The 27680-nt window shown below is 46.2% G+C and overlaps 1 protein-coding gene across 1 annotated transcript; it reads left to right on the top strand.

The window, feature by feature from the left end:
• Positions 1–479: 479 nt before the first annotated feature.
• SLC39A4 (solute carrier family 39 member 4) lies at positions 480–27680 on the top strand (the record flags this gene model as incomplete). Its single annotated transcript, XM_029592313.1, is given in 3 exon segments — positions 480–937; positions 26093–26377; positions 27476–27680. Coding segments are annotated over 3 exon segments (703 nt in total), but the record flags the coding sequence as incomplete, so codon positions are not given.

Below are 27680 nucleotides of genomic sequence, written 5' to 3'. Positions count from 1 at the left end.
GAGGGCAGTGTAGGCAGTGTGAGTGTCACAGGAGAGGGCACTGTAGGCAGTGTGAGAGGGCACTGTAGGCAGTGTTAATGTCACGGGAGAGGGCACTGTAGGCAGTGTGAGTGTCACAGGAGAGGGCACTGTAGGCAGTGTGAGAGGGCACTGTAGGCAGTGTGAGTGTCACGGGAGAGGGCACGGCTGGCAGTGATTCACATACAGAGGCAGTCACACCATATGATTATGGTTCCTGTTGTGTAAGTGTTGGATTCACAGCGTCGTCATCCTATTTCTGTTTCTGGTCTCGCAGGAGTCTGGGCAGGTGTCTGCTGGTGGGCAGCTGGGGAGCGAGTTTTTCCAGCTCTGGAGCCAGACGGCTTTACTTCCCCGCCTGAGGCATGGAAGTTCTCGGCTTTCTCAATAGGGACTTGTGTGAGGACTGCAGGTAAGGCGGGCGAGGAGAGCACTGCCAGGGGTGAGGCCAGCCGCTGCCTTCCTGCTGATTGGTGACAAGTAGGTTACAGCTCTAGCAGTCAGAAGTGTCACTTCTCTTCCTCCTGTATCGAGCGGAGGATCTGCAGAGCTGGACAGCTTTTCTGGAATGGTTAACTTGCAGTAATCTCGCTGGCAGCCAATCCCCAGCAGCAGCTGTCATTACCCAAGCTCCTGCCCCAGGGCCACTGAGCAGTAAAGGCTTTCAGCCCAGGGCTCCCTGAGCCACTCTCAGGACCAGGACCCAATGGCATCCATCAGCCCCCAGCACTGGCTGCTGCTCCTCCTCCTGCTCCCTGGCCAGGCTGGGGGCACAGAGCTCCCTACCCAGCTGAAGATCTTCCAGAGGCTGCTGGATCAGCTCTCTGCAGGAGAAGACTCCCTCGCTCCCTCCGCTGTCAGCTCCTTTTTAAATAACCTCCAGAACCGTGTGCAGTGTGCTGCAGTGCCGTGTGGAAAGGTAAGATTAACTTTCTTCCCTCTCGCCTGCGTACTGAGCCAGGGAGCAAACTGCAAAGTGAAGAGAGGAAGGGATAAAGTCCAAGGTCTTCTACAACCTCAGCACCATAAACAAGTGAGCAGCAGCCAAGCCCCAGCCGCAGCCCGAGGGAACAGGATCTGAGAAAAGCAAGATTTTATCCTGAAATCAAAGAGAACAGGAGGAGGGGAGGGGAGGGGGATCAGGGAGAACCTAAGAAAAGAGAGAGTGGGGATCACGGAAAATAGAAGGACAGAGGGGGTGAATCAGAGAGAATATAAGAAGAGAGAGTGTGGAAACAGGCAGAATACAAAAACAGATGAGGATCAGGAAATACAAGAAGAGAGAGAGAGGAGAGAACTGGGAGACTAGAAGCACAGAGGGGGGTCAGAAAGAATACAGTAGGAGAAAGAAAACAAGGATCGGGAAGAATACAAGAAACGAGAGAGTCAGGATTTAGGGAGAATACAAGAAGACTGAGAGAAGGGGAAGAGAGAGAATACAAGAAGAGAGAGAGACAGGGGGAAGAGGGAGAATACAAGAAGAAAGAGAGAGAGGGGGAAGAGAGAGAATACAAGAAGAGAGAGAGACAGGGAAGAGGGAGAATACAAGAAGACAAAGAGAGAGGGGGAAGAGGGAGAATACAAGAAGACAAAGAGAGAGGGGGAAGAGGGAGAATACAAGAAGAGAGAAAGACAGAGGGGGAAGAGGGAGAATACAAGAAGACAAAGAGAGAGGGGGAAGAGGGAGAATACAAGAAGACAAAGAGAGACAGGGGGAAGAGGGAGAATACAAGAAGACAGAGAGAGAGAGGGGAAGAGGGAGAATACAAGAAGAGAGAGACAGGGGAAGAGGGAGAATACAAGAAGACAAAGAGAGAGGGGGAAGAGGGAGAATACAAGAAGAGAGAGACAGGGGAAGAGGGAGAATACAAGAAGACAAAGAGAGAGGGGGAAGAGGGAGAATACAAGAAGAAAGAGAGACAAGGGAAGAAGGAGAATAGAAGAAGACAAAGAGAGAGGGGGAAGAGGGAGAATACAAGAAGACAGAGAGAGATAGGGGGAAGAGGGAGAATACAAGAAGAGAGAGAGACAGGAGGAAGAGGGAGAATACAAGAAGACAGAGAGAGACAGGGGAGTGGGAGAATACAAGAAGACAGAGAGAGACAGGGGACGAGGAAGAATACAAGAAGACAGAGAGAGAAAGGGGGAGTGGGAGAATTCAAGAAGACAGAGAGAGACAGGGGGAAGTGGGAGAATTCAAGAAGACAGAGAGAGACAGGGGAAGAGGAAGAATACAAGAATACAGAGATAGACAGGGGAAGAGGAAGAATACAAGAAGACAGAGACAGGGGGAAGAGGGAGAATACAAGAAATGAAAGAGTCAGGGATTAGGGAGAATACAAGAAGACAGAGAGAGAAGGGATCATTGAGAATACAAGAAAACAGAGAGAGACAGGGGGGATGAGGAAGAATACAAGAAACGAGTCAGGGATCATTGAGAATACAAGAAGAGAGAGAGAGAAGAGATCATTGAGAATACAAGAAGACAGAGAGAGACAGGGAAGAGGAAGAATACAAGAAGACAGAGACAGGGGGAAGAGGGAGAATACAAGAAATGAAAGAGTCAGGAATTAGGGAGAATACAAGAAGAGAGAGAGAGAAGGGATCATTGAGAATACAAGAAGACAGAGAGAGACAGGGGGGATGAGGAAAAATACAAGAAACGAGTCAGGGATCATTGAGAATACAAGAAGAGAGAGAGAGAAGGGATCATTGAGAATACAAGAAGAGAGAGAAAAAGGAAGATCAAGAAGACACAAGGAGAGTGAAATAAGGATCAGGGAGAATACAAAGATAGAGAGAAGGGAAATCAGCGAGAAAGAAAGGGTAAGATGGAAAAAACGAGAGACTGACAGCAAATGTCAGGAAGCACATGAGGAAAGAAAGGCACAGATATCAGGGATTGTAAGGGGAGGAGGGATTTGAGAAAAATGTGAGCACACAAGAGGAGAAAATAAAGGTGGATTCAGAGAATCCAAACCACAAGGTTAGTAAAAATACTAAATGGGGAAATATGAGAGAGAGCAGGGAGATGGGAAACAACACAAGAAGAGGAGAAAAAGATACAATAAAAGGACAGAGAAAGAGGTATGACAGGGGCACTACAAGGAGATTGGAGGGAACATAGATAAAGGAGAATAGAAAGACCATCTGTGCTTATCCCAGGCTTTACCCCTCACTCCCTCACAGCTAAGGATCCTCTGTGCTTATCCCAGGCTTTACCCCTCACTCCCTCACAGCTAAGGATCCTCTGTGCTTATCCCAGGCTTTACCTCTCACTCCCTCACAGCTAAGGATCCTCTGTGCTTATCCCAGGCTTTACCTCTCACTCCCTCACAGCTAAGGATCCTCTGTGCTTATCCCAGGCTTTACCTCTCACTCCCTCACAGCTAAGGATCCTCTGTGCTTATCCCAGGCTTTACCTCTCACTCCCTCACAGCTAAGGATCCTCTGTGCTTATCCCAGGCTTTACCCCTCACTCCCTCACAGCTAAGGATCCTCTGTGCTTATCCCAGGCTTTACCTCTCACTCCCTCACAGCTAAGGATCCTCTGTGCTTATCCCAGGCTTTACCTCTCACTCCCCCACAGCTAAGGATCCTCTGTGCTTATCCCAGGCTTTACCTCTCACTCCCCCACAGCTAAGGATCCTCTGTGCTTATCCCAGGCTTTACCCCTCACAGCTAAGGATCCTCTGTGCTTATCCCAGGCTTTACCTCTCACTCCCCCACAGCTAAGGATCCTCTGTGCTTATCCCAGGCTTTACCTCTCACAGCTAAGGATCCTCTGTGCTTATCCCAGGCTTTACCTCTCACTCCCTCACAGCTAAGGAGCCTCTGTGTTTATCCCAGGCTTTACCTCTCACTCCCTCACAGCTAAGGATCCTCTGTGCTTATCCCAGGCTTTACCTCTCACTCCCTCACAGCTAAGGATCCTCTGTGCTTATCCCAGGCTTTACCTCTCACTCCCTCACAGCTAAGGATCCTCTGTGCTTATCCCAGGCTTTACCTCTCACTCCCTCACAGCTAAGGATCCTCTGTGCTTATCCCAGGCTTTACCCCTCACTCCCTCACAGCTAAGGATCCTCTGTGCTTATCCCAGGCTTTACCTCTCACTCCCTCACAGCTAAGGATCCTCTGTGCTTATCCCAGGCTTTACCCCTCACTCCCTCACAGCTAAGGATCCTCTGTGCTTATCCCAGGCTTTACCTCTCACTCCCTCACAGCTAAGGATCCTCTGTGCTTATCCCAGACTTTACCTCTCACTCCCTCACAGCTAAGGATCCTCTGTGCTTATCCCAGGCTTTACCCCTCACTCCCCCACAGCTAAGGATCCTCTGTGCTTATCCCAGGCTTTACCCCTCACTCCCCCACAGCTAAGGATCCTCTGTGCTTATCCCGGGCTTTACCTCTCACTCCCTCACAGCTAAGGATCCTCTGTGCTTATCCCAGGCTTTACCCCTCACTCCCCCACAGCTAAGGATCCTCTGTGCTTATCCCGGGCTTTACCTCTCACTCCCCCACAGCTAAGGATCCTCTGTGATTATCCCAGGCTTTACTCCTCACTCCCCCACAGCTAAGGATCCTCTGTGCTTATCCCAGGCTTTACCCCTCACTGCTAAGGATCCTCTGTGCTTATCCCAGGCTTTACCTCTCACTCCCTCACAGCTAAGGATCCTCTGTGCTTATCCCAGGCTTTACCTCTCACTCCCTCACAGCTAAGGATCCTCTGTGCTTATCCCAGGCTTTACCCCTCACTCCCCTCACAGCTAAGGATCCTCTGTGCTTATCCCAGGCTTTACCTCTCACTCCCCCACAGCTAAGGATCATCTGTGCTTATCCCAGGCTTTACCTCTCACTCCCCCACAGCTAAGGATCCTCTGTGCTTATCCCGGGCTTTACCCCTCACTCCCTCACAGCTAAGGATCATCTGTGCTTATCCCAGGCTTTACCTCTCACTCCCCCACAGCTAAGGATCATCTGTGCTTATCCCAGGCTTTACCTCTCACTCCCCCACAGCTAAGGATCCTCTGTGCTTATCCCAGGCTTTACCCCTCACTCCCTCACAGATGCTAAGGATCCTCTGTGCTTATCCCCGGGCTTTACCTCTCACTCCCTCACAGCTAAGGATCCTCTGTGCTTATCCCAGGCTTTACCCCTCACTCCCTCACAGCTAAGGATCCTCTGTGCTTATCCCAGGCTTTACCTCTCACTCCCTCACAGCTAAGGATCCTCTGTGCTTATCCCAGGCTCTACCTCTCACTCCCCCACAGCTAAGGATCCTCTGTGCTTATCCCGGGCTTTACCTCTCACTCCCTCACAGCTAAGGATCCTCTGTGCTTATCCAGGCTTACCTCTCACTCCCCCACAGCTAAGGATCCTCTGTGCTTATCCAGGCTTTACCTCTCACTCCCTCACAGCTAAGGATCCTCTGTGCTTATCCCAGGCTTTACCTCTCACTCCCCCACAGCTAAGGATCCTCTGTGCTTATCCCAGGCTTTACCTCTCACTCCCTCACAGCTAAGGATCCTCTGTGCTTATCCCAGGCTTTACCTCTCACTCCCTCACAGCTAAGGATCCTCTGTGCTTATCCCAGGCTTTACCTCTCACTCCCCCACAGCTAAGGATCCTCTGTGCTTATCCCAGGCTTTACCTCTCACTCCCCTCACAGCTAAGGATCCTCTGTGCTTATCCCAGGCTTTACCTCTCACTCCCCCACAGCTAAGGATCCTCTGTGCTTATCCCAGGCTTTACCTCTCACTCCCCCACAGCTAAGGATCCTCTGTGCTTATCCCAGGCTTTACCTCTCACTCCCCCACAGCTAAGGATCCTCTGTGCTTATCCCAGGCTTTACCTCTCACTCCCTCACAGCTAAGGATCCTCTGTGCTTATCCCAGGCTTTACCTCTCACTCCCCCACAGCTAAGGATCCTCTGTGCTTATCCCAGGCTTTACCTCTCACTCCCCCACAGCTAAGGATCCTCTGTGCTTATCCCAGGCTTTACCTCTCACTCCCCCACAGCTAAGGATCCTCTGTGCTTATCCCAGGCTTTACCTCTCACTCCCCCACAGCTAAGGATCCTCTGTGCTTATCCCAGGCTTTACCTCTCACTCCCCCACAGCTAAGGATCCTCTGTGCTTATCCCAGGCTTTACCTCTCACTCCCCCACAGCTAAGGATCCTCTGTGCTTATCCCAGGCTTTACCTCTCACTCCCCCACAGCTAAGGATCCTCTGTGCTTATCCCAGGCTTTACCTCTCACTCCCCCACAGCTAAGGATCCTCTGTGCTTATCCCAGGCTTTACCTCTCACTCCCCTCACAGCTAAGGATCCTCTGTGCTTATCCCAGGCTTTACCCCTCACTCCCTCACAGCTAAGGATCCTCTGTGCTTATCCCAGGCTTTACCTCTCACTCCCTCACAGCTAAGGATCCTCTGTGCTTATCCCAGGCTTTACCTCTCACTCCCCTCACAGCTAAGGATCCTCTGTGCTTATCCCAGGCTTTACCTCTCACTCCCTCACAGCTAAGGATCCTCTGTGCTTATCCCAGGCTTTACCTCTCACTCCCTCACAGCTAAGGATCCTCTGTGCTTATCCCAGGCTTTCCCTCTCACTCCCTCACAGCTAAGGATCCTCTGTGCTTATCCCAGGCTTTACCTCTCACTCCCTCACGTCTAAGGATCCTCTGTGCTTATCCCGGCTTTACCCTCTCACTCCCTCACAGCTAAGGATCCTCTGTGCTTATCCCGGGCTTTACCTCTCACTCCCTCACATCTAAGGATCCTCTGTGCTTATCCCAGGCTTTACCCTCTCACTCCCTCACATCTAAGGATCCTCTGTGCTTATCCCAGGCTTTACCCCTCACTCCCTCACAGCTAAGGATCCTCTGTGCTTATCCCAGGCTTTACCTCTCACTCCCTCACATCTAAGGATCCTCTGTGCTTATCCCAGGCTTTACCTCTCACTCCCCACAGCTAAGGATCCTCTGTGCTTATTTACTGTGTGTGCCTTGGAGATTATTTCTATTCATTCACTATTCTTATATTGAAGCCAAAAGTACTTGAAAATAAAAGTCTACCTCCAGCAGACATCTTGATTGTTTTGCACTGGATAATCCCTCTCTGAGCTAACATATTCTTTCTCGCTTCTGAATGATTGAGCAGTTCATGGCAAACAATGCGCTTGCCAGAAAGTGCTTTACATTTAAGTGTTTGTTTAAAGGGTCAGGGAGTGATCAATAGAAGAAAGATTTCTGGGAAAAGTCAGGAGAAGTCAATAATTAAATCTTTCCTGGATGTTCTGCAGTCTGATTTATTATCATCCCCCTCCTCCAGTAACGTCCGCCCCTGCAGGAAATTTCCTTTCAGTTGCTTTTTTTGTGGCTGCTCCTCAGTCTCCCCCTGTTGTCTGTCCCCTGAGATTTCCTTTTCCAACAGCGTTCATTTGTACAGATTTAGATTTCTCATAGGACTGCCTAACTCTGCATTTTTTAACATGGAAACTTTGCAGCCGGGCAGTGTGGCACTCCTCAAGCTTCCTGAAACCACTTCTCATCCTGTGTAAGACGTCAGGGACAGACGCTCAGTGGCAGATCTTAGAGTGAAACAAATTCTTCCTTCTGATCCCTCTGCAATTTCATGTCCAAAGGTACTGAAGAGCATTGCCTCAGGGAGGCTCCTCATATCTCCCTTCCCTGCTCACCTTTACCCTCTGTCGCTAGTCTCTACGCCAGTCTCTCTTCTTGGGAACCCTCCCCCCAGGCTGCTCCGTTTATTAAATGAATTTTCTTTTAATAGGTGTATGAGATCTTTATTTGATGAAAGGGCAGCCAGATGCAAACACAGATTTAACTCTTGAAGATGTTCAAAATTGTGTTACTCATGGAGTCTTCCGGTTACGCCTGAGTGAGAGAGGTCCATGTGGAGCTGAGCTCCCCTCGGGTCTGCTTCAGGAGCAGGAGCAAGTGAACGGTATTTTAGTCGTGATTTGTGGGCATCTTGATGAATAAAGAACTGGGTCTTAGCTCACTTCCTGAATCCAGTACTGAAATGCGTAGAGCGCCTAAGAGCAAAGCCCGTAGTCGGAGGATAGGGTGGACGCCTTTTCTTCAGATGAAGGACTTCATGACTTAATCGTAGAAGTGGTGGGTGGTGCAAAATCGGCTTCCAACTTTGGCGCAGCTTTTGCGGCTAAATTAACTAAGAGACTCGATCTCAGGCTGGGTAGTGCAGACGGTTGAAACGGTGAAAGAGAATTCAGCCCGGAGTTGATGAGGTAAAAACCAGGGTCATTGGCCTCAAAGACCCCATGACTGCCATTTCAGCCAAAGAGGACAAATCGTATCGTACATACGCAGCGTCTGCGACTAAGATTGATGACCTGGAGAATCGCTCCAAAAGAAATAAGATAAGGATGATTGGCTTGCCGGAAAGCGCCGAAGGACATGATCTCATTGCGTTTATCACACAATGGCTTCCCGAGCTGCTGGGCTTGGCCTGTGACAAAGGGCAACTTAAAATAGACCGAGCACACCGTTCTCTTGCTCCTGCTCCGGCACGCAGGGTGGTCGGCCTCGAGCGACGATAGTGCGGCTCCATTAATTCCCAGGCAAACAGAGTATTTTGAACGCTGCTCGATCTGCTGGAAATTCAGTGCTTGAAGTAACAAAATCATAATCTTTCAGGATTTCTCCTTAGACTTGCAAAAGCAGAGGCAGACATCTAACACAGTGAAAGTCGAGTTTGAAATGCTGGGTGTTTGGTACAATAGCTCTACCCTATCCATCTGCGAGTTACATTAAACAGTAAAACCACAGGTCTGCCTTACTCTTGCTGATGCGTAGAAGCTGCTCACATCCACTGCTCCTGAGGCCTCAAGCACACACCCGAGTGGCACGTCCACAGTCACCAGCCTATGTTTCATGACGGGAGTGACCTGTTTTTGTGTCAGAATTAACTCGGAAGTCCCTAGACCTGCCTAGTATTTGAGCAGATTGTAGTTTGTTGGCTAGATACTCTTGGGATTTTTATATTTCTCCTAAGTATCTTCTTTTTCCCCATCCATGTAATTGATTCACATTTGCTCCGCTGTTACCTTTTCTGGTGGAGATCATTGCTGCTGATGCGTTGCTGGTAGTGCTGTTCTGGATGCACGTGTGGCGTGAGGGCAGTGATGCAATAGTTATGGAAGGACGGCTCCCGTCAGCTTCATAGCTACATGAGCATTGGGATAACTGACGTTATACCCCGTTTCAGGACCAGTGGCGGGGTGATCCTGGACCCTTATATTTGAAATAAGAACAGAGATGTGCCTGTTTTTCACTTGGTCATCTGATGTGTGGGAGTCTTCGTATACGTTGCCGTCTAGGGAATTTCATCCATCAACAACAGCAGTTGAATCTCGAAGTGTCGATTCACCAATGCTATGGCATGGCCTTTTCTCTTTCTGGTGGAGTTTTTTCTGCTTTTTTCAGAAAGACTGGGGGTGCATTTCCTCTTAAGTGGATGGAGGTTTCAAGTTCTGATTGTGAGGGAATAGGGGAGAGGATGGGTATTATTGGGGAAGGATTAATTGGGAAGGGTTGAACATAAGAAATTGCCATCCTGGGTGAGACCAAGGGTCCATCAAGCCCAGCATCCTCTTTCTAAGGGTGGCCAATCCAAGTCACAAGAACCTGGCAAGTACCCAAACATTAAATAATTCTGAAGCTATTATTGCTTATTAATTACCATCACAGCAGTTTATAGATTTTTTTTCCTCTAGGAACTTATCCAAACCTTCTTTAAACCCAGTTACACTAACTGGTGAAACCACATCCTCTGGCAAGGAATGACGAGACCATCAGGAAACAGGAGATCAGGACCATGGAGGATCTCGAAGGCCAGAAATACCATGGAAGACCATAGGAGACCTGGAGCAACGGGAGAAGTGACCTTTTAAAGGCCAGAAGCAGTGACATCGGTCCCTTTAAAAGTTGAGCATAGGGAGGGCACACTGCTGAGGAACACCGGTGGTGTTTCAGGGCCACACAGGATGACAAAGGTGGCCTCAGTTGCATTTCACCACCACATGGAGCAGCCTGTGCTGGCGGCAACTCCAGCCACTCATCTCATGCCACCTGGAACAGGAAGCATCATTGGCGACTCAATGCCGTGAAAGGAACAGAGGAGGCTTCTTCCAGCACTGGGAGTCAATGGTGTCATGGAGAGGTGAGAGGTGAGTGAGGCCCTCCCACAAACAATATCGCAACAGTGTCCCCTCCCCCCGCCCCCCATCCTCCTCTCTTTGGTTTCAGAGGAGACATAGTTAATCCCTTACTAACAGGGGCTCGATAAAGACATGGCTACAGGCTTGAAACACAGTGAAGGCTAGGAGCAAGGCTGAAGAATTTAAACAAAAATCTGAACGCAGGTAACTCCTCTGGGTCGTAGCAAAAAAAACACAAACTCAAGAATGAAAGAGACAAAGCATGGAAGGCCCTTCACACGAACACATTCACTGAGCTCATGGCTTTTAGCAACCTCTTGTGAGCAGGCACTCAAGAGTGTGCGGCTCTATGCCATGATGCAACGACACAACCCGGGCTGGCCATGGTCCCCGCTGCTGTTGGGTGAGTGCAGCCAGGCACGGGCTACACTGAAGCTGAAGACTGCGATCTTGGGACAGACTGAAGGCTCAAGCAGAGCTGAAGACTTGGAACAGAAACACGTGAAACATGGAACAAAAACAGGCATAAGAACATGCCATGCTGGGTCAGACCAAGGGTCCATCAAGCCCAGCTTCCTGTTTCCAACAGAGGCCAATCCAAGTCACAAGAACCTGGCAATTACCCAAACACTAAGAAGATCCCATGCTACTGATGCAATTAATAGCAGTGGCTATTCCCTAAGTAAACTTGATTAATGGACTTCTCCTCCAAGAACTTATCCAAACCTTTTTTGAACCCAGCTACACTAACTGCACTAACCACATCCTCCGGCAACAAATTCCAGAGCTTTATTGTGCGTTGTGTGAAAAAGAATTTTCTCCGATTAGTCTTAAATGTGCTACTTGCTAACTTCATGGAATGCCCCCAAGTCCTTCTACTATTCGAACGTGGAAATAACTGATTCACATCAACTCGTTCAAGACCTTTCATGATCTTAAAGACTTCTATTATATCCCCCCTCAGCCGTCTCTTCTCCAAGCTGAAAAGTCCTAACCTCTTCAGCCTTTCCTCATAGGGAAGCTGTTCCATCCCCTTTATCATTTTGGTTGTCCTTCTCTGTACCTTCTCCATCGCAACTATATCTTTTTTGAGATGCGGCAACCAGAATTGTACACAGTATTCAAGGTGTGGTCTCACCATGGAGCGAAACAGGGGCATTATGACATTTTCAGTTTTATTAACCATTCCCTTCCTAATAATTCCCAACATTCTGTTTGCTTTTTTGACTGCTGCAGCACACTGAACCGACGATTTCAATGTGTTATCCACTATGATGCCTAGATCTCTTTCTTGGGTGATAGCACCTAACATGGAACCTAACATCGTATAACTATAGCAAGGGTTATTTTTCCCTATATGCTTCACCTTGCACTTGTCCACATTAAATTTCATCTGCCATTTGGATGCCCAATCTTCCAGTCTTGAAAGGTCCTCCTGTAATGTATCACAGTCTGCCTGTGATTTAACTACTCTGAATAATTTTGTATCATCCGCAAATTTGATAACCTCAATCATATTCCTTTCCAGATCATTTATATATATATTGAAAAGCACCGGTCCAAGTATAGATCCCTGAGGCACTCCACTGTTTATCCTTTTCCACTGAGAAAACTGACCATTTAATCCTACTCTCTGTTTCCTGTCTTTTAGCCAGTTTGTAATCCACGAAAGGACATCCCCTCCTATCCCATGACTTTTTAGTTTTCCTAGAAGCCTCTCTTGAGGGACTTTGTCAAACGCCTTCTGAAAATCCAAATACACTACATCTACTGGTTCACCTTTATCCACATGTTTATTAACTCCTTCAAAAAAGTGAAGCAGATTTGTTAGGCAAGACTTCCCTTGGGTAAATCCATGCTGACTGTGTCCCTTTCTTTCTTTATTTCTTTCTTTCTTTCTTTCTTTCTTTATTTATTTAAATAAATTCTTTTCTATACTGTTGCTAAGTTAAATACCATCGCAACGGTTTACATGTAGGCACATAAATTAATGTAGGAGGATGCAAACTATAGTACATTCTAACAGGTGCCACAAAAGGTTCAGTTACAATAAATCTTTAAACAATCAATTGTTTAGTGAATTAGGTCATGACCACGTGTACCTGTAAGGTACGGTTCACGGGTAAAAATCATATTTATAGTGTTTACAATTACGTTTATTGTGAGGTAGAGTTCATAGATTATTAAAATGCACATTCTTAGAATAGTGCTGTGTGCTGGTGCTCTTCTGCCTATTCCTGTATATTTTCTATTCTCCCGTCTCTTTATAAAATGCTTGTTTAAAAAGCCATGGTTTAAACTTTTCTTAAAGGTTTTGCGATCACTTTGTAGTCTGATCTCTAGAGGCATTGTGTTCCCAAGTGTGGGGCCTGCTAAAGATAAGGCCCTTTCTCTCACTTGAGTTAGTCTCACTGTTTTTACTGAGGGAATGGTTAGGAGTGCTTTATTTGCTGATCGAAGGTTTCTGTGTGGGACGTGTACCCGTAATGCTGTGTTTAGCCAGTCCGATTTCTCATCATGTATTAGCTTATGTATGGTACATGGGGCTTTGTATTTAATTCTGTGTTCAATAGGTAACCAGTGTAGTTCTGCCAGGGTTTCGGTTATATGGTCCCTCCTCCTTTTTCCGGTTAGTATTCTAGCTGCTGTGTTTTGAAGAATTTGAAGTGGCCTTAATGTTGTATTTGGTAGTCCTAGCAGAAGGGCTTTACAGTAATCCGTGCTGGAAAAAATTAGTGCCTGTAGAATTGTTTGGAAGTCAGTTAGTGTTAGTAGTGGTTTTAGTTTTCTGAGTACCATGAGTTTTGCATAGCCTTCTTTTACTTTCAGTGATATGTGTTGTTTTAGATTGATTTCTGGGTCCATCATTATTCCAAGGTTTCATACTTTTTCTGCTAGTTCAATTTTCTGATTGTCTTTGAGGATTATTTCAATATTTTTCCGTTCTAAGGGGGTCATTTTCCAAGGAGTTACCGCAGGAGATAATTCCGCAAATCGCGCTAACAGCTGTTAACGCGATTTGCAAATGCAAATTTCTAATTTTGTATTCAGGGGGTGGAGTTGGGGCGGAGCATATGTAAAGTAAGAGAGTTATCATGTGCGGCGAAACAGCCGTGGTGTTAGCGCGGCTGCTAACGCGGCCAATAGCTACAACCCTTTCAATTGCGGTACGTTGTGCGCTAGAGGCCAGTAAAGGGTTATCGCGGTTCACGATGTGTCCCAGACAGCCTGTTTCAGTGGAGAGAGAGAGAGAGAGAGAGAGAGAGCACCTTGCTATAGTGTCTCGCTATCTCTCTCACTCTCTCTCTCTGTGGAGGAAGGGATCTGGAGGCTGTGCTCTCTCTCTCTCTCTCCACTGAAACAGGCTGTCCGGGAAACATCGTGAACTGTGATAAACCTCTCTCGGATATATCGCGCACTGTGATGATTCTTTGGGTGTTTTATCGTGCACCGGGGAAACTTCGCGATTTTCGCGAATGGCGAAAACATCGCGGCACGTGAAGTTTTCCCGCTGCACGAAAAAAGCCTCATTTGCATGGGAAACGCCCCTTAATGCGTTACCAATGCGATATTGGTAAATGAGGCCCTAAGTGTAGAAATTCTGTTTTTTCAATATTAATCACAAGTTCCAATCGGTTTAGCAGTTGTTTTATAATGTCTAGGTACATGTTAGCTAGGTTTAACGTTTTCTCTACTGTGTCCTCGATTGGTAAGATTAGTTGAATATCATCTGCATAGATGTAATGTATGATTCCTAGACCTACTAGCAGATGACATAAGGACAGCATGTATATGTTAAAGAGGGTTGCAGACAGGGCTGATCCCTGTGGTACTCCTGTTTTGAGGTTGACTTTTTCTGAAAATACGTTGTTGATCTGAACTTGAAAGAACCTATTATTTAGATATGAACTAAACCATTTTATTGTTTTGCTTGTAATCCTATTTCTTCTAGTCTTTTTAGTAGTATTTTATGGTTTACTGTGTCGAACACTGCTGATAAGTCTAGCATTATTAGAATATAATGTTTACCGCTATCAAAACCTCTTAGAATTTTATCTGTTAGCGAGAGAAGTAGTGTCTCAGTGCTATAGTGCTTTCGAAATCCATGTTGAGATGGATATAGTATGTCCTGAAACAATTTCACGTCCTGAAACAACTAAAACCTCTCCTTCACTTTCAAGACTACCGGTCAGTACTACAAGCCATACTGTTTTCAAAGATAGACTACTGTAACGCGCTCCTCCTTGGCCTTCCGGCTGCCTCAACGAAACCACTACAGATGCTTCAAAATGCCGCAGCAAGGATCCTTACTAACTCTCGGCGCAAGGACCACATCACACCAATCCTAAAAAACCTACACTGGTTACCTATCAACCACAGAATAATATTTAAGACCTTATCCATCATCCACAAAAACATCTATCACCGATCTACACTAAAACTCAAAATACCACTCGAACTTCACGTTTCCACAAGACCGATCAGATCGGCTTACAAAGGAACGCTCCAAGCCCCCCCTAACAAATCCACTAGTCACACCATCCAGAAACGAACCTTGTCCACGGCCGGACCGTATCATTGGAATCTTCTTCCCCCGAACTTTGGCAGGAACAATGCTCGTTTTCATTCAGAAAGAAACTAAAAACGTGGCTGTTCACTCAAGCCTTGACTTGATGGACACCCCACTAACAGCACAGCCCTACACTTCATTTTCACAGATCCGCCCCCACCTTCTCCCACTTTCGAGCCTGCAGTTTTATAGACCTAAAGATTAAGCTATTGTCAAATCTTGCTACATTCGTTCCTTATGTTAAACTTTGTTATGTTATACTTTGTTATGTTAATCGTATGCTTTTGCTCTCAACTCTCCCACTCTGTAAATCCCTGTTCATTGTAACTTTATCTTCCTAGTTAATTGGTTACCCCTTGTTTCACTGTAAACCGGTACGATAAGACACTAGTCTTGAGTATCGGTATATCAAAAGAATCTATTTATTTATTTATTTATTTATTTAGTTTCTTTTACTATACCGATATTTATTTAGAATCTAAATAAATAAATAAATAAACAAACAAACAAACAAATAAATAGTATGTTATTATCTAGGTGATCGGCTAGCTGTTTCTGTACTGTTTTTTCTATTAGTTTAGCTATTAAGGGAAGATTTGAGAATGGTCGGTAGTTGTTCAGGATCATGGGGTCACTGTTGTTTTCTTTATGATTGGTTTTATAATTGCCCCTTTTAGCATATCTGGCATAGTTCCTTCTTCAAGAGATAGGTTTATGATCTTAGCTAATGTAGGGGAGACTGTGTTAGCTGTTTTCTTAAGTTCAAATGTTGGTATTGTGTCAATTTTGTGTGGAGCCAGGTTTATGTTTTTTATCATGTATTCCACTTCCATCTTGGATCTCTCAATAAATGACAACCATTGGTTAACGTCTCATTTTTGCATTTTAATTTCTTGATTGTTAGTGTTTGGAAGTTTATTTCTTAAGTTAGTAATTTTGTCACTGAAAAATCTGGCAATTTCGTTACATTTTGATTCTGATAGATTTTGTGGTGATTCTTGTTTGTCATTGGTGAGATTTGATACTATTGAGAATAAGGTTCTTGGATGGTTAGCAAATTTTTCTATTTTATTGCTGTATTATTCTTTTTTAACATTAAGGATTAGTTGTTTGTAAAAAGCTAGATGTTTTCTGTATTTGGTTAGGGTATCGGTTGTTTTGTGTTTTCTCCATTTTTTTCCATTGATCTGAGAGTCCTTTTTGCATCTTTTACTTTTTTGTTGTGCCAGGGATTATTATGTATTGCTTCTTTTTTACGTATTGATTTGATGGGGATTATTTCATCAGCTATTTTTTTGGTTGAGTCTAACCATGTTTCCGTAGCAGAACTGTTAGTTTTTCCTATAGTTTGCCGTTTAGTTTTTCAATATTGATAGGTGGTCGATATTTAAATTCTACGGGCTTATAATTTGGTTTGATTTGAGGTTTAAGGAATTTTATGTTGGAATGAATAAGGAAGTGGTGTGACCAGGGAATTTGCGTGTAATCAGTTTTACAGTGTGGTTGTGGTTGATGAAGGTGAGATCCAGGGAGTGTCCAGCTTTATGTGTTGATTTGTCTGTTATTAGTGAGAAGCCTACTGCAGTCATAGCGTCTATTAGTGTTTGGCATGTGTTTGATAATGGGTGGACGTCCATGTGAAGATTAAAATCTCCTAGCACTATGGTAGGTTTAGAGATGTTTAAGTGTGTTGTAAGGAGCTCAGTTAGTGGTGAGATATTTAATTCTAGGAGGCTTGGTGGGCAGTAGATAAGGCATATTTGTATATTGTTAGTTTCAAAAATGGCAATTTCATGATTTGGTGGGGGTGTTATTGGTATTGGTTTACATTTAAAAGTTTTTTTTAATAATTAGTAAGAGTCCACCTCCACGCTTATTTATTCTAGGGACTGAAAACACCTCATAATTTCTATGTGCTATTTGATTTTTTTAGGTCTATGTCTGATTTTTTAACCATGATTCAGTTAATGCAATGAAGTTTGGTTTATTGTTGTACAGTAAATCCGTGATATTTGGGAATTTCTTTGCGACTGACTGTGCATTTCCTAAGTAGGTTGTTTATGGCAGAGTTATTTGAGATAGGCGTCCTCTTTATCTGTATAAGGTAATTATGTGAGGTTTTCTTTGTCTCTTTTGTTATATAATCTACTTTCATTCTTTAAATAATTATTTTCATATTTACCTTTGTTCAAGCAGATGGTTATTGGTTGTTTGATTGGTAATAAACCATGTCTTTCTATATGCCTTACGATTTTGATCCACTATTTTCTCCGACATTGAAGTCAGACTCACTGGTCTGTATTTTCCAAGATCACCCCTGCAACCTTTTTAAATATTGGGGTTACATTGACCACCCTACACTTTTCAGGTACAATGGATGATTTTAATGATAGGTTACAAATTTAAATAATAGATCAGAAATTTCATTTTTGAGTTCCTTCAGGACCCTAGGATGCATACCATCCAGTCCAGGTGATTTGCTACTCTTTAGTTTGTCAATCTGGCCTACTACATCTTCCAGGTTCACAGTGATTTGGTTCAGTTTGTCTGACTCATCACCCCTGAAAACCATCTCCGGAACTGGTATCTCCCCAACATCCTCATTAGTAAACACGAAAGCAAAGAAATCATTTAGTCTTTCTGCAATGGCCTTATCTTCCCTAAGAGACCCTTTAACCCCTCAGTCATCTAATGGTCCAACCGACTCCCTCACAGGTTTCTTGCTTCGGATAGATTTTTAAAAGTTTTTATTTTGCTTCTACAGCCAACTTCATTTCAAATTCTCTCTTCGCCTGTCTTATCAATGTTTTACAGTTAACTTGACAATGCTTATGCATTTTCCTATTTTCTTCAGATGAATCCTTTTCCAATTTTTGAAGGATTTTTTTTGGCTAAAATAGCCTCTTTCACCTCACCTTTTAGCCATGCCGGTAATCTTTTTGCCTTCCTTTTACCTTTCTTAATGCGTGGAATACATCTGGACTGCGTGTCTAAGATTATATTTTTAAACAATGTCCATGCCTGTTGAACACTTTTAACCTTTGCAGCTGCACCTTTCAGTTTTCTTCTATTTTCCTCATTTTATCAAAGTTTCCCTTTTTAAAATTTAGTGTTAGAGCTACAGATTTACTTATTGTTCCACCCCACCACCATTACCTCTCTCACCAAATCCTGCGTTCCACGAAGAATTAAATCTAAAATAGCTCCCTCTCTTGTTGGTTCCTGAACCAATTGCTCCATGAAGCAGTCATTTATTACATCCAGGAACTTTATGTCTCTAGCAAGTCCTGATGTTACATTTACCCAGTCAATATTGGAGTAATTGAAATCTCCCATTATTATTGCACTGCCAAATTGGTTTGCTTCCCTGATTTCTCTTAGCATTTCATCATCTGTCTGACCATTTTGGCCAGGTGGATGGTAGTATACTCCTATCACTATACTCTTACCCAACACACATGGGATTTCTACCCATATAGATTCTACTGAGCATTTACTCTCTTGTATGATCTTTATCCTGTTGGACTCTATACCCTCCCGGACATAAAGTGCCACACCCCCACCAAGTTGATCCTCCCTATCATTGCGATATAATCTGTACCCCAGTATAGCAATGTCCCATTGGTTATCCTCCTTCCACCAAGTCTCTGTGATGCCAATTATGTCAATCTCATCATTTGCTGCTATACACTCTAACTCTCCCATCTTACTTCTTAGACTTCTGGCATTGGCATACAGACATTTCAAAGTGTGGTTTTGTTTGTATTAACGTGTTTTTCAGTTGATAGGGATAATTTGGAAATCTTTAGCTCAGGTGATTTTTTACGTATAGGCACGTGGACTACGTTTGCTTTTATTGGAACCTCTCAGTCAGGTCGATACTGTAACGTGAGGTTGAAGATTTCCCGTCTGTAACGTGCTGGGAGCGCACAATTCGGACGCGTAAGGCGATACAGTCTGCAGTTTCAGGCATCCTTAGCGCTTCTTAAAACAGACGCATAACCCTTTCCGCACGCAGCATGTATATGATATGTAAATGAACGAATTAGCTGTATAATGAAGGAATTAGCTATTCCCTCCGATACTGTGACGCGCGCTCAGATTATCTCCTTTGTAACCCACTATTTTGCTGCGTCCTTAACCTGTTAGTTTACCGCCTACCCTCTACTTGGTGTTAGTGTGGTGTTCGAAAATTAAAACGGGAATAAAGTGTAAAAAATGGGGGTAAAACCAAAGGGAGTAAAGTGTAAAAAACCAAGGACGACCTCCATATTAACATTGCAGCGTAAGTTGTTTATATATATATATATATATCAAATGTCATTTGAAATGACATTTGAAATAACAGACACCAGCGCGGCCGTGAAGCGTTAGGCCTGCGCACCCAGGATTACTGTATAGGCGCTCTATACAGTAAAATGGGTTGCGCGGGCCTAACGCTTGCCTAAGGCTTCGCAGCCGCGGCTTGCATTTGCATGCAATTAGAAGAGAGTATCGGGCGCTAGGTGAAGAGAACTGTGCGTGCGGGGAACGAGGGTGCGCCTGACACTGCCGCACTGTTTCTACCGCGGCCTTAGAGTATCGATCTGAGTGTGAGAGGACAAAACATCACCTCTCCAACAGATCGATACTCTAAGGCTGCGGTAGAAAGAGTGCGGCAGTGCCTGGCGCACCCTCGTTCCCCGCACGCACAGTTCTCTTCACCTAGCGCTCGATACTCTCTTCTAATTGCAAATGCAAGCCGCGGCTGCAAAGCGTTAGGGAAGCGTTAGGCCCGCGCAACCCATTTTACTGTATAGAGCGCCTATACAGTATCCTGGGTGCGCGGGCCTAACGCTTCACGGCCGCGCTGGTATCTGTCATTTCAAATGTCATTTCAAATGACAGGTACCAGGAAGTCGGGACTGCCGTCCCCTCTCCCCTCCTCCCGAAGCAAAAAAAAAGTGAAAAAAAAAGTTGCGAGAGAGAGGGGAGAGGACGGCAATCCTACGCTCGGCGACTTACTTTTTGCAGCCCCCTCCGGACATCGGACGACCTCTCCTGCCTCCAGCTGCTCGCGAAGATGGACGCCTGCACGGCCGCTGAAGACGTGACGTCACGACGTTTGGCATCAGGCATGTGACGTCACGTCTTCAGCGGCCGTGCAGGCGTCCATCTTCGCGAGCAGCTGGAGGCAGGAGAGGTCGTCAGATGTCCGGAGGGGGCTGCAAAAAGTAAGTCGCTTCACCGCTTCGTCCTGCCATCCCTTCTTCCCTCCTCCCGGAGCAAGGCTGCTTTTCGCGCCCTGCTTCGGGAGAAGGGGAGGGGGAACTGGCACGGGGGAAGCCACGATGTCCGGAGGAGGGGCTGCAAAAGTAAGTCGCCGAGCGTAGGATTGCCGTCCTCTCCCCTCTTGCTCTCTCTCGCAACTTTTTTTCTTCGGGAGGAGGGGGGAGGACTGGGGCTGCCCCGGAGGCCAGCATCCATGGACGCGGCCAGGGCAGGTGAGAGGGGGCTGGGGGAAAGCTTGCCGCCTACCCTTACCCCTGCCTCTAACGCAGGGGTAGGGGTAGGCGGTAAGTTAGCAGGTTAAACGCGGGGCAAAATGGCAGCGATAGTCGGGGCGCGCGTTACAGTATCGGAGGGGAATAGCTAATTCCTTCATTATACAGCTAATTCGTTCATTTACATATCATATACATGCTGCGTGCGGAAAGGGTTATGCGTCTGTTTTAAGAAGCGCTAAGGACGCCTGAAACTGGAGACTGTATCGCCTTACGCATCCGAATTGTGCACTCCCAGCACGTTACAGACGGGAAATCTTCAACCGCACGTTACAGTATCGACCTGCAAGTCTGCCACTCTAGCCTCCAGAGATCAGACTCATTACCTGAGAGCCAGGAGCTCTTTGCATTGGGTGCACACATACAAGCTCTCACTGCTGGGTAAAAAATTAATATCTTAATTTTGTTGAGTTCCTAGTTATGTTTAGGATACTAAGGGAGTTGGAATTAGAGAACTTTAAATGTATAGGTGTATTTACTAATGAATCTGCTAGTGTCCTACAAGAGGATGATTAAACTGTCAATAAGGCCTGGTGCAATAGTATGATTTAGATAAGAGCCTGATTGATTTTTAATGAGAAAGTTTCTCCTGCCTAAAAATCAAGGGTTGAGTAGGGGGTGGGTGGGTGAGTGGGAAAGATAGACACTAGAATTAACTACTTCTGGCTTGCTTATTATCTCACACACAAACGCTAAAGAATGTATCCCACTATTTCACCTTTCTCCAAACTTTAAGTCCAAAGATTTCCAAAGCTATACTTATATGTCTGATGAGAAAAGCAGGAAGTGGGGGAGCCTGCACTGCCCAGCTCACAGTGGGTACAGTCAGGCATCCGTGTCAGTGATTCCCCAGAGCCAGGCTGGCAAAGGGGGCCCTGGAGGGAGATCAGGCCTGGATTCACTCCTGCTACCAAGTTTACTTATGGATATTTGTGTCCCACCAGCCCAAAACAACCTGCTCCTGGCAGTACAAGAAAAACCTCTTGGCAGTGGCCCAAAGACATTTTGTAACTCAGATGGATAGGGAGGTCCTGAAATGATGAGTTTGCAACTAATCTTCTATCTTGTACGATGAGGACGATAATTCCAAAGTTCCCTTTTACTGTCTCATTCTTCTACCTTTCCAGCAGCATACCCCTGTCAATCACACCATACCCCTGTCAATCACAGCATACCCCTGTCAATCACACCATATCCCTGTCAATCACACCATACCCCTGTCAATCATACCAGCTCTCTATCAATCACACCAACTCTCTATCAATCACACCAACTCTCTATCAATCACACCATATCCCTATCAATCACAGCTATTCCTATCAATCACAGGTATTCCTATTAATCACACCATCTATCAATTACACCATATCCCTATCAATCACACCATCTATCAATCACACCATATCCCTATCAATCACACCATCTCTCTATCAATCACTCCATCTCTCTGTCAATCACACCAGCTCTCTGTCAATCACAGCTATCCCTGTCAATCACAGCATACCCCTGTCAATCACACCATATCCCTATCAATCACACCATCTTTCTATAAATCACAGCATATCCCTATCAATCACACCATCTCTCTATCAATCACAGCTATCCCTATCAATCACACATTACCCCTGTCAATCACAGCTATTCCTATCAATCACACCATCTATCAATCATACCATATCCCTGTCAATCACACCATATCCCTAACAATCACACCATCTCTCTGTCAATCACAGCATATCCCTAACAATCACACCATATCCCTGACAATCACACCATCTTTCTATAAATCACAGCTATCCCTATCAATCACACCATCTCTCTATCAATCACACCATATCCCTGACAATCACACCATCTTTCTATAAATCACAGCTATCCCTATCAATCACACCATATCCCTGTCACTCACACCAGCTCTCTATCAATCACACCAGCTCTCTATCAATCACACCAGCTCTCTATCAATCAGTTATCCCTATCAATCACAGCATACCCCTATCAATCACACCATATCCCTGTCAATCACACCATATCCCTATCAATCACACCATATCCCTATCAATCACAGCTATCCCTACCAATCACAGCATACCCCTATCAATCACAGCATACCCCTATCAATCACAGCATATCCCTATCAAAGCATGCCCCTACCAATCACAGCATGCCCCTATAAATCACAGCATGCCCCTATAAATCACAGCATATCCCTATCAATCACAGCTATCCCTACCAATCACAGCATACCCCTATCAATCACAGCATACCCCTATCAATCACAGCATATCCCTATCAAAGCATGCCCCTACCAATCACAGCATGCCCCTATAAATCACAGCATATCCCTATCAATCACAGCATGTCCCTACCAATCACAGCATATCCCTATCAATCCCAGCATATTCCTATCAATCACAGCATATCCCTATCAAAGCCTGTCCCTATCAATCACAGCATATCCCTACTAATCACAGCATATCCTTACTAATCACAGCCTATCCCTATCAATCCCAGCATATTCCTATCAATCACAACATATTCCTATCAATCCTAGCATATCCCTATTCTTATCAATCATACCATATCCCTATCAATCACAGCATATTCCTATCAATCACACCATATGCCTGTCACAGCAATCAGTCTATCTTCCATCAAGGTTCAGCATTCAGAATTTTAAACTTCAACATTTGGCCTCTGCCAGGGGTGGGCAACTCCAGTCCTTGAAAGCCACAAACAGGCCTCATTTTCTGGATATCCACAATGAATATGCATGAGATTGATTTACATGCAATGTATGTAGGGCATATCCAGCACAGTTCACTGCGTCAACGGCAGGGGGTGAAGAAAAGAGGATTTATATTAAGAGAACAACCAACAAGGACTTAATTGCACAGGCTGGATAAACAAATAAGCATGGGTGTAGCGTGTTTATTGCAGCAGTTACTACCCCTAACCATTTAAGCCTGATACTTCACTTGGAATACATATCAAGTGCAGCTCACTGCTTCAACAGCAGGGGGATGAAGAAAAGAGGATTTATACTCAGACAACAACCAACAAGGACTGAATTGCACAGGCTGGGTAAACAAATCAGCATGGGTGTAGCTTGCTTATTGCGGCAATTACTCCTCCTAACCAATTAATCTAGATATTTCACCTAGATGCAGCTTCAGCACTGCTCTCTACAGCAATGGTGGGGGTGGAAGGTAACTAGAACCAAAAGGTTACTAACAGGTCGATCCAGTAAGGCCGCGGTAGAAACAGTGCGGCAGTGTCAGGCGCACCCTTCCTCCCCGCACGCACAGTTCTCTTCACTAACTCCCCGATACTCTCCTCTAATCGCATGCAAATGCATGCCGCGGCTTTAAAGCGGTAGGGAAGGGTTATGGCCGCGTAACCCATTTTACTGTATAGGCGCTTAATACAGCGCCTATACAGTAACCAGGGTGCGACGGTACCTGTCATTTCAAATGTCATTTCAAATGGCATTTCAAATGACATTTGGAATGACAGGAACCAGGAAGTGTAAAAAAACATGAAAAGTCTTTGTTGCTTCGTCGCTGTGTCTCTCCTCCCGGAGCAGGGCTGCTTTCGCGCCCTGCTCCGGGAGGAGGTGAGGCACAGCGGCGAAGACAGACGGGAGAGGAGAAAAAGCAGAGCCGAGCAAAGCGAAAGCGTGCAGCAAGCCGGCGAAATAGACCTGCGAGCAGAGGCAATAGCAGCGGTTCGGTAAGCCTGGCACCCTCCTTGATGTAGTACGTCCCGGATGCCCCCCCCCTCCCCAGCGCGCCCGCCACTACCCCTTTCATCAGCTGCATCCACTGCGACCCGGCAGTCCCGTGAGGCCTACAAAAAAAAAAAATCCCCGGCTCCCGCGCCCCCGCACTGGCCCGCCGACTCTACCCCCCCCCCCCCCCCTCCTCCCGATCGGGCAGATAGGCGGCGGCGACGAAAACCAAAGCAATTTTTTTTTTTTTCAAAAAGCAACATCACACATTGCATAAAATAATTTCTCCAGCCTTAAAGCGACTTACTTTTGGGATCTGTCAAGTAAGTCGCAAAAGTAACTTACTTTTCTGAAGCCATCACGATCGTAGCTCAAGACGAAGATGGCTGCCTGCACGGGGGAAAGCGTGCAATTGGCAGCTGAAGACGTGAGGTCACGTCTTCAGCGGCCAATTGCACGCTTTCCCCGTGCAGGCAGCCATCTTCGTCTTTGTCCGGAGGAGCTAAGATCATGTTCCTGATGGCTTCAGAAAAGTAAGTTACTTTTGCGACTTACTTTTGGGATCTTAACAGATCCCAAAAGTAAGTCGCTTTAAGGCTGGAGAAATTATTTTATGCAATGTGTGATGTCGCTTTTTGAAAAAAAAAAAAAAATTGCTTTGGTTTTCGTCGCCGCCGCCTATCTGCCCGATCGGGAGGAGAGGGGGGGGGGGGGTAGAGTCGGCGGGCCAGTGCGGGGGCGCGGGAGCCGGGGATTTTTTTTTTGTAGGCCTCACGGGACTGCCGGGTCGCAGTGGATGCAGCTGATGAAAGGGGTAGTGGCGGGCGCGCTGGGGAGGGGGGGGCATCCGGGACGTACTACATCAAGGAGGGTGCCAGGCTTACCGAACCGCTGCTATTGCCTCTGCTCGCAGGTCTATTTCGCCGGCTTGCTGCACGCTTTTGCTTTGCTCGGCTCTGCTTTTTCTCCTCTCCCGTCTGTCTTCGCCGCTGTGCCTCACCTCCTCCGGGTCGCAGTGGTAGCATGGCGCTGTGAGGGGGGCGAAAGGGTATATACCCATGAACGGATTTGAGTGGGAGCGCTCTGTGAAGCGGGACATGCCCGTGAGGGGCATAATGGGTGGATGCAGCTGATGAAAGGGGTAGTGGCGGGCGCGCTGGGGGGGGGGGGGCATCCGGAACGTACTACATTAAGGAAGGTGCCAGGCTTATTGTTTTATTGTGTTTGAGTATCTTAAGCGGTGTCGATGGATTTGTTACACAGTCCTAACTCCTACTAGGGGGAGGCGGTAAACTAACAGGTTAAGGCCGCGGCAAAACAGCGCGTTCCTAAGGAGATAATATCAGCGCCCGTTACAGTATCGGAGGGGAATAGCTAATTCCTTCATTATACAGCTTTTTCGTTCATTTACATGCTGGGTGCGGAAAGGGTTAGGTGTTTATTTTAGGAAGCGCTAAGGACGCGTGAAACTGGAGACTGTATGGCTGGATGGCCTTACTCGTCTGTATTGTGCGCTCCCAGCACGTTACAGACGGGCAATCTTTAACTGCACGTTACTGGATCGACCTGTAAGAGCCAAGAGAAACAGATAAGTATGAGAGAAAAAAAAATAAGTGTGAAAGCTTGCTGGGCAGACTGGATGGGCCGTTTGGTCTTCTTCTGCCGTCATTTCTATGTCTCTATGTAAATCAATCTCATGCATTTCCATATTGCATATCCTGAAAACCAGACCTGTTTGTGTCTCTTGAGAACCGGTGCTGGCAACCCCCATCCTATGTGGTAGGAGCAAAGCGTAATAAAGTCCACCAAACTCACTGCCACGAACAGAGAAAGATTTATCCCTCACACCGGCGGTTTCTGGCCTCTCTCCCGAGTCCCCACAGTCAGTCAGTCACTGGCCTCAATCTGTTTTATCTCTCACACAGGCGGTTTCTGGCCTCAATCTGTTTTATTTCTCACACAGGCGGTTTCTGGCCTCAATCTGTTTTATCCCACAGTCAGTCACTGACATCTTTCGTTTATCCGGCAGTGCATCGGCGCCCAGCAGCTCTTCCACCTCCTGGGCAGGAACTCAACCAACAGTTCACATCTCACGGTGCGGGACTTCTTTGCGGTCACTCCAGGATTAGTCTCCTACCTGTCAGACCCCGTGAGGACCTGCGCCCTGGTGCAGAAGGATCAATGGGCAGAAGGAGCCTCAGACTTCCTGGGCAGATTCACCGGAGAAAACATCTCGCAGCCAATACAGGAAACACTGGAGGAGCTCTTACGACAAATTCAACAAACATATCAACCTGCGAACGAGAGCCATGAGGTGAGAAATGACATCACCCATTTCAACCATACTCCAGACATGCTACACATACACCATTCACCTATAAACCCTCCTTATTTATCCAGTGAGGGAGTGAGGGGTAAAGCCTGGGATAAGCACAGAGGATCCTTAGCTGTGAGGGAGTGAGGGGTAAAGCCTGGGATAAGCACAGAGGATCCTTAGCTGTGAGGGAGTGAGGGGTAAAGCCTGGGATAAGCACAGAGGATCCTTAGCTGTGAGGGAGTGAGGGGTAAAGCCTGGGATAAGCACAGAGGATCCTTAGCTGTGAGGGAGTGAGGGGTAAAGCCTGGGATAAGCACAGAGGATCCTTAGCTGTGAGGGAGTGAGAGGGTAAAGCCTGGGATAAGCACAGAGGATCCTTAGCTGTGAGGGAGTGAGAGGTAAAGCCTGGGATAAGCACAGAGGATCCTTAGCTGTGAGGGAGTGAGAGGTAAAGCCTGGGATAAGCACAGAGGATCCTTAGCTGTGGGGGAGTGAGGGGTAAAGCCTGGGATAAGCACAGAGGATCCTTAGCTGTGAGGGAGTGAGGGGTAAAGCCTGGGATAAGCACAGAGGATCCTTAGCTGTGGGAGAGTGAGAGGTAAAGCCTGGGATAAGCACAGAGGATCCTTAGCTGTGAGGGAGTGAGGGGTAAAGCCTGGGATAAGCACAGAGGATCCTTAGCTGTGGGGGAGTGAGGGGTAAAGCCTGGGATAAGCACAGAGGATCCTTAGCTGTGAGGGAGTGAGGGGTAAAGCCTGGGATAAGCACAGAGGATCCTTAGCTGTGGGAGAGTGAGAGGTAAAGCCTGGGATAAGCACAGAGGATCCTTAGCTGTGAGGGAGTGAGGGGTAAAGCCTGGGATAAGCACAGAGGATCCTTAGCTGTGGGAGAGTGAGGGGTAAAGCCTGGGATAATCACAGGGGATCCTTTGGTCTGGGAGAGTGAGGGATACACTGTGGGCTTGGGTATCAGGAATGTGCCTTTCTCCCTCTATCTGTCATCATGGTTTATTTTTCTGTATTCTGGGGAGGGGATGGTGGTTCCCCTTTGACTATACTTGTTTATAATTAATATTATTTGATTCCCTTTTACCAGCCCTGCACAAATGTTCATCAAATAGCAGAAGATGCAGATCTGGACCCTTTCAACATTACTGAGGAAGGAATGAGGCAGGTGTTTGGTGTCATCATCTACCATGTGCTGGAAGGACAGTGTTTCCGTCATCTTCCATCAGCAGAATACTTCCTGGGGTTCATTTTCCAGAAGTTCAGCAATGACTCAAAGAACATGACACTGGAGG

This window comes from Rhinatrema bivittatum, chromosome 2, assembly GCF_901001135.1.
Source record: "Rhinatrema bivittatum chromosome 2, aRhiBiv1.1, whole genome shotgun sequence".
Taxonomy (NCBI): Eukaryota; Metazoa; Chordata; class Amphibia; order Gymnophiona; family Rhinatrematidae; genus Rhinatrema; species Rhinatrema bivittatum.
Note: the sequence above shows the minus strand (reverse complement) of the source record. Positions and strands in the feature narration are given on the sequence as shown.